Source organism: Syzygium oleosum, unplaced genomic scaffold, assembly GCF_021117445.2.
Source record: "Syzygium oleosum isolate NSW1041296 unplaced genomic scaffold, Sole_v2.1 Sole_v2.04, whole genome shotgun sequence".
NCBI lineage: Eukaryota > Viridiplantae > Streptophyta > Magnoliopsida > Myrtales > Myrtaceae > Syzygium > Syzygium oleosum.
In genome coordinates, this window is record NW_026607488.1 from 8,144,584 (window position 1) to 8,152,340 (window position 7,757).

At 38.1% G+C, this 7,757-nt stretch overlaps 1 protein-coding gene across 1 annotated transcript; it reads left to right on the forward strand.

Moving 5' to 3' along the window:
- Window positions 1-484: 484 nt before the first annotated feature.
- LOC115685313 (omega-6 fatty acid desaturase, chloroplastic) lies at window positions 485-6,303 on the forward strand. Its single transcript, XM_030610352.2, has 10 exons — window positions 485-769; window positions 992-1,046; window positions 2,386-2,624; window positions 3,010-3,153; window positions 3,303-3,454; window positions 3,887-4,009; window positions 4,177-4,354; window positions 4,737-4,855; window positions 5,443-5,557; window positions 5,873-6,303. Exons 1-10 carry the CDS (start codon window positions 731-733, stop codon window positions 6,032-6,034), a joined length of 1,326 nt encoding a protein of 441 aa, XP_030466212.1. The 5' UTR covers window positions 485-730; the 3' UTR covers window positions 6,035-6,303.
- The last annotated feature ends 1,454 nt before the right edge of the window (window positions 6,304-7,757 follow it).

Below are 7,757 nucleotides of genomic sequence, written 5' to 3' on the forward strand. Positions count from 1 at the left end.
AAAAAAGAAAGAAAAGGAAAGAGAAAAAATTTAAAATTCGAATTTTTTAGTAATTTTTAGATTTTCCCTACCAAACGGTGAAAATTATTTTCTAGTTCATTTTCAGATTTCAGTCAAATACCGGAAAATATTTTCATTTTTCTGAAAACTGTTTTTTTAGAAACGTCACATTTTTCGCGAAATAAACGAAGTGTAAATGTCATTAATGGTGATTTTGTCTCTCTAAATGAAACGGATTTAGTCGTAGAGCGGGATGAAACAGCCCTATCATGTCGACAAATTAGTCATATTAAAGCAATAAAAAAAGTGGCATACTCACTTTCTTTTTATATATACAAAATTACTTTTCGGAAAAAAGGGAAAGAAAGAAAAAAGTACCCCAAAATAAAGAAAAGGGGAAGAAAATTAGGGAGAAAACAAAAGGTGGAGGATACCTGCGAAATGCCATCCACACTTTTGATGCCGACCCCAGACGAAAGAAGATGACGTTTGGGAGGCAACTTCCCCACGTATAAAAAAAGCCAGCAAGAAAAGCCATTTGAAGACCCTCTCCTTGGGGGTCCACCGCCTCATCCCATGTTTTGTAACCCCTGTTGTAATAACTAGAGAGAGAGAGAGAGAGAGAGAGAGAGAGAGAGGGGGGGGTCTATCTTTTGGGTACTTGGGTTTGTGTCTGTGTTCTGGGGGTCCTCTGGAGCTGCAAGTTCTTATCTGCATTTTCTGCTTCTTCATGGCTTTCAGGCTTGCAGATTCTGTCTTCCTCCTCAAGGTGTATCCATCTCTCTGTCTCTGTCTCTGTCTCTCTCTGTCTGGGTGCCCTTCAAGATTGATTCATTTTGTAAATGCGAGAGCTTCTTTGGGATATTTTGATTCTTGGTTCCAAATTCTTGGTTGAATTTGGACTTTGGTTGTGTAATTTCAATGTAACGTGTCGCTGAGCATTTACTGCCCGCCCTCCCTGTTGACGAGTTCGTGTGGATGTTGTATTCAGGGCCCCCATCAGACGTCAATTCGGAGCCGAAGAATTGCTACCCAGTGTTCACCTGGTATTTGATTTTCTATTATGCCTTTTCGCCTGGAGTTTTATCTTTTGCTAATCTCACGTATGAATTGAGTGACTTATACTTTTTGTCAAAACCTCCTCCGTTGGTTGTGCCCTGGTGGTGGTGCACTCCGTTTGTAGCCAAAGTAGCCGTATATTCGAAGCTTTAAATCTGCTCTGTTAAGTTTAGAATTTGGTTGTGATGGCTGCGGTTGATTATTCATTTGATACGTTAAACTGGTTCTTAACTCTTTACTTTAAGAAAAGTGATTTGCTTTTGTGCTCAGTGGTGGGATTTAGGATCCTAATTGTGACGATGCATTGCACTCAAAGCTACCATTTTTTCTTCTAAGATAACGGATTTTGTGCCATATATGTACATTGCATTTTGTTGCATAGAACTTGGATTGCCAGTCACTGCCTTACTCTTCTGGTAAAATTCTGAAATTAACACTTTTTGCAATTGATGACGCTCATTTGGATTGCCCGAGGCATGCAGATTATCTTGAGTTTAATAAACTTTTATGTTTTGAAATCTTCTGTTGGTTATATATCAAGATAATTGTCTTACCTAATGCAATGCTGGTTAGAGGCTTAAAGGGTCCATTTTGTTAGAGTGGCCAATCATGGACTTCTGACATGATTGCAGTTTTGGTAAAATATGATGATAAATGTCAACAATGCACTTTCTTACCAGTGTATGGTCGCTGAGCAATAGCTTGGAGTCGGCTCCACATCCACGCCCAGGCACCAACATGGCCACACAGACCCAGTCCACCCACCCATTCTTATCAAAATGATCCATTTACTTAAATAAGCAGTTCAGATGTAGCCTTGTTCAGTATGCTGTTGTTTCTTTTCATCAAACTAATGATATGGCTGAAGGATAGGTCCACTTAAGTGCTAGAATCATGAAATATAGCTTCAAGTTGGAAAATCTGATCCCTACTACTAGTTGACCGAATTTATTAACTCAGTCAGCTGAAATTGCATCTTAATTAGATTTGCTTGCTCTGATTTATTTTAAATAAAACCAAGTCAACCTAATCTCAGGTATGAGCAACAAAGGCTATATGAACATGACCAGCTCATACCTCCGATGGCTATTCAGTTGGTTAAAAGCATGGACATCGTCATATAGGCTAGAATTTATTTGAGTGCAAGCATCATTTTGATAATGGAATCTTGGGAATTGGGATGAAACCAACCGAAATACTGGGTTTTATTTTGAAATTAAACTTTAAATGACACGAAACAAATTGCATGGGGCAATTGGTACTATACTGCTTTTAATAATTTCTCTGGTTTTGGTGGGTTTCTCGTAATACTCTGTTGGAAGACAGGCTTATATTATCTGAAATGGGAAAATCAACTCCAGAAGGGAATCAAACATAAAGGACATTCATTCTCCCCTAAAAAGATTCATATTGTAAGGGCAGTGGCAGTTCCTGTTCCACCGATTTCAGAAGACAGTGCTGAGTACCGGAAACAATTAGCCGATAGTTATGGCTTCAGGCAAATTGGAGAACCTCTTCCTGAAAATGTTACCCTCAAGGATGTTATTGATTCACTTCCCAGAAAGGTATCCGCTTTACTGGCTGTGGAATGTGCTTACATGTACTCTTATCCATGAAGCATTCCCATCTTGTCATTTTCCTTGTCAAGATTATTTATTTAGATTATTCTTTCAACTTGAGGATGTTGTTTTTGTAAAGGGTGAAAACAAATCCAATGGTGTTCCTAGTTTGAATATTATGCTCCTATTGTTTGGGAACAGTCCTCAAATAAATGAACAAATGTCTCTTTTAATACTACTACATAAGCTTTTCACTATGCGATATTAATATCAGCTGCATCTTGGTCATATGTAGGGCTAGATGGTGACAAGAAACTTTCTGGTGTAGCTGAAAGAGTTACACCTTGTTAGCAAGTTTTCTAACAATTATTGCCCTCAAATTTCATGGAAGGTTTTTGAGATTGATGATGGGAAAGCCTGGACTTCAGTTTTGATATCTGTTACTTCCTATGCATTGGGGTTGTTCATGATTTCAAAAGCCCCATGGTACCTACTCCCTTTGGCGTGGGCATGGACAGGAACTGCTGTTACCGGGGTAAGCTTTGTTTGCTGTTTTTTTTCCTTTGGTAAAAAATTCCCTTGCTTGTTCCTCATATGGGTTGTCTTTTCATTCTGTACCAGATATTAGATTAACTTCCTAGACAGCTCTGTTTATCCCTTCTTGTTTTCCCTCCCATTTTTAAGTTCTTTGTTATAGGGCATGATTGTGCTCACAAGTCATTTGCGAAGAACAAATTAGTGGAAGATGTAGTGGGAACGCTGGCATTTCTACCATTGATATATCCTTACGAGCCATGGAGGTTTAAGCACGACCGTCATCATGCAAAAACTAACATGTCTGTAAGACACTCCTTTTAGATTTTTGCATTCGATAATCCATTATGAATACCTTTTGATGTGAAATAAAGGAGTGGATGGTCCTTTAGCAACAAGCAGAACGCTCTTGTGACTGTATATTCCACCTTGTTTTTTAACAAATAGTCCATTTTAAGGCCATCTACTCTATGCATAATCTATGTTCTTAAAGACCCTTGTTTTACACTTTGGATATAGTGAGGAAATGTACATGAAGACACTTGTTTGCACTTTGCACATGTGCCGTATGTTATTTCCTTGCTCTCTTTCATGTCTATGATGTTATGTTTTGGACACACGCTCCTTGTTTTTTTCTCTTATTATTATTATTTTTTTATCTTTGTGAGAAAATTCCCCTTGGTTAGCTTGCTCACATGGTTGTAGTTGTCTCCTTTTTATCCGTAAATTTATAGGTTGTCTGAAGATACAGCTTGGCATCCTGTTTGGAAAGAGGAGTTTGACTCTTCTCCTCTTCTGCGCAAGGCAATTATTTATGGATATGGCCCAATTCGTCCTTGGATGTCTATAGGTCATTGGTATGTATGGAACTATAAACGTGTATTATTTCCATTTAGATACTTGTTTCCTCGCTCTCCATGCCTTCGAATTCAAAATGTCAAATTGATGGTGGTTTATTATAATTCTTATTTGTTGCCTTTTCATGTACTTGCATTGATCTTAATCTGACTAAATGCCCTACTAGGTTGATATGGCACTTTGACTTGAAGAAATTCAGACCAAATGAAGTCAAAAGGGTGAAGATCAGTTTGGCTTGCGTTTTTGCTTTTATGGGGATTGGGTGGCCATTGATCATTTACAAGGCTGGCATTTTGGGGTGGCTTAAGTTCTGGTTGATGCCATGGTTGGGCTATCATTTTTGGGTAATGGTCTTTTTCATCTGCATTAACGTATGCTTCGTTGCCCTTCTTTACTGAAGACACCAATAATTCGTTGATGAGTAGTCCTCAAGTCATAATAAAGATAACCTCCAAAAGAATCTAGTGGCTTCTCATCTTTTTTGTAGCTTTGGATCATTCAGGATATTTGGTCAGAAGTTGTTCATAGTCAGTCATTATTGCCAAGTACAGCTGAGGACAGTGAATGCCTCAATCTTAGGATTTGGATTGATTGAAAATCATAAGCTGTATAATTAAGAGTTTTCACTTCAAGTTTCTTTGCTCTATTAATTTAGTTGTCCTGGTTGTTCTAGTTAAGCCGTCCACATTTGCTGAATGAGAAGAGCAATCTGTTTCTTGTTTTTAGATGAGTACTTTCACAATGGTCCATCACACGGCACCTCATATTCCTTTCAAATCTTCCAATGAGTGGAATGCTGCTCAAGCGCAGCTGAACGGAACCGTCCACTGCGATTATCCTAAATGGTAATAGATCTTTCTTTTTTCCTCAAGTTTCTTCATTACTTGCTCTCTTATGCTTGCATCTAAGATATAAATGAACTAGCAATGGCATGATGGCTGCGGCAATTGGGTTTTGTACCTTTAAACTTAACATGGCATTGCTTCTGGGCATTGTCATGCAAATATGTGTGTCAAGAAACTTTTGCATTTTAGAAAGTGGAAGAAGATGAAATCTATTATCAAGTTGATGTTGTTATAGGTGAACTAGCTATCTTAGCTGACTGCATGCTTCGGAAGAAAGTTTTGTCACTTGCTTTGTCTTAAAAGTTTATCCAACGAACCACCGCCCTCAGCGGCTGTGCTGGCTTCGGGCTCCCCTCCCCTCACGAAGGGTAGGAGTTCGAATCCCAGCGCTGGCGTTAGGAATTCTTAAGCGTGACGTCGTGGTGGTGGGTCCTGCGCTAGCGTCACCCCGGGTTTACCTCCTCAGCTGTCAGCCGTGCGGGGGGTTCCCAGGTTACCAAAAAAAAAAAAAAAGTTTATCCAACGACCTTTGGGTGCAAGGATTAGAATGATAAACAAACAAACTGAGATTTTATTTTCTTGTGCAGGATTGAAATTCTATGCCATCACATAAATGTCCACATACCCCATCATATATCATCAAGGATTCCAAGTTACAACTTGCGTGCGGCTCACAAGTCTATACAAGAAAACTGGGGAAAGGTGAGCTGGTTTTCATCAACTATGTTATTCTAGCATTCAAAAGGCCAGCTAGATTAGGATGATTCGGAACAAGTTCCATTTTTTTTTTCTCTTGTCATGAGTAACAGATGCTTGAAGTGGAAGGGAGAAATTTAAAGTTGAAACTAAATTTGGCAAACTTGAGTGGTAATTTGATTTTAGCGTTTGGTGCTTCAAATATTTGTAAATACAGAGTGCTCTCAGTATTGCATAATTGCCTGTTGACCAGCCGTCTCGCTGTTGTCGAAAAATGCCTATTTGCTAGTTTGCTCATTTCGATTTACATGTCATCTGCAGTACTTAAATGAAGCCACATGGAATTGGCGACTCATGAAGACAATCATGACGATGTGCCATGTGTACGATGAAGAGCACAACTATGTCGCATTTGACCAACTGGCGCCCGAGGACTCTAAGCCAATTACATTGCTGAAAAAAGTGATGCCTGATTATGCTTGAGAAGATATTTCTATCGGACTCTGGTGATCTTCAGCTCTCTCTCGCTTGTGTGGTCTTCTCTTCTTGAATTAACCCGACAGTAGGTTACCGATCATTAAGATGATCTTGCACTTGTTGAGTTGACACTTAACCATATTAGAGACGAAAATATACTTGTGAACTTTTTGGAAGTTCAAATTTTTGTTGTCTCTAGTATGTTTCACCATGATGACACATTATACTTATTCTTTCATGCCAACATGATAGTTGCTCAAAAGATGCACTCAGTATCTCTTATTTCTGGTCATGCTATTACGAGAGTACTTGATTATAATTAGATCAAGCTTGTTGTTTATACATTTTGGTACGAGTTTGCGCAGAGTGCATATTTCTTGAAAATCTCTTGCTCATGGATTGTGAATGCAATATGTCAACACAATCCTTTAGTTAGGATTAGATCCCACATATTTGGCAATAAGGATAGCACTCCCTACTTCAAAGGTTGTTGTATCATATAAGGACAGTATTCCTAATTCGTGGGCAAAGCTCGACGTCTTGCATTGATTAATGAATTCGCACATTCGTGAAAGTTTAGTTATAGTCTAGCTACATTTTGCACATTAACGGCGTCATCTAAGTATGCTATGCATCATGATAGCATCGTTGCCTTTTCCTTTCTCTCTTCGTTTGCGGCCTAAAATTGATCGATTTGGTTTACCAAAAAAATTACCAATTTCTCCTTCTTTGGAGACATTTCTGTCAAATTATATTGAATCATGGACAAATGTGGGTACGCAATAAATGAGCAAACTAAGAAGAACAAATTCATTTCAGATCAAGTCGGTTAGTTTGATTCTTATAGGATGAGCTCTACATAATTTCTTTCTATACCAACATCGGGACATATTACAATAGGCGAGAGAAATAATTACCATGGTTTGAGGACATAATTACTTAAATCCGATGAGCTGTGTATGGTTATACGAGAGAGAGAGAGAGAGAGAGAGAGAGAGAGAGAGAGAGAGAGAGAGAGAGAGAGAGAGAGAGAGAGAGAGAGAGAGAGAGTTATCGATTACATAATAGATTAACATATCACTCAATTAGCGAATATATCTTGATAGTTTAGCAAATGATTATCATTTGCACGAAAGATAATACTTTGAAAAGAGAAAAAAAAAAAACAAACATAATTTTTTAGCTACTCTCTGAGTGTTACTATAAGAGTTTCGTACTTGCTACGAAATGTTCGGTGTGAACTCTTTGTCCAATGATACAATTTTATTTTAGAAATCGTTATCTTGAAAAAAATACTTGTTATTTTTCCCTTGAATTTTTATTCTAATAGCCAATATATGACATATTTCACTGGATTGTACATCAATGAAATTCTTTCTTCATCTTAAATTTGAAAAGATCATTCTCTTACACCACGGGCAATTTGATATGGATAGATGGAGTCCTCAACCCATTGAATCAGACAAAATGTGAATGGAAGTGCCGTCCCTAGAATAATTGGCTACTAATGTTTCATGTCCTTTTCTTTTCGTGGAAGTGCCGTCCCTTGACTTAAAGGAAATAGGAAGATGGGACCTGGCTGTCTAGTAGCCTTATTTTCCACGAATCTGGCCCAAACAACATTGACTAAAGGATTATGACTTCTTCTGTGTCTTGTGATGTTCTTGTTTATCAATAAAAGAACGTGAAGTGGAATCAATTCAAATTATATATTTTCCTTTAAGGAATG

Coding starts and splice junctions, on each gene's coding strand:
- LOC115685313 (XM_030610352.2), top strand. CDS start 731: ATGGCTTTCAGGCTTGCAGATTCTGTCTTCCTCCTCAAG. Junction 1,047..2,385: donor TGCTACCCAGTGTTCACCTG/GTATTTGATTTT, acceptor GTTGGAAGACAG/GCTTATATTATCTGAAATGG. Junction 2,625..3,009: donor TTGATTCACTTCCCAGAAAG/GTATCCGCTTTA, acceptor ATTTCATGGAAG/GTTTTTGAGATTGATGATGG.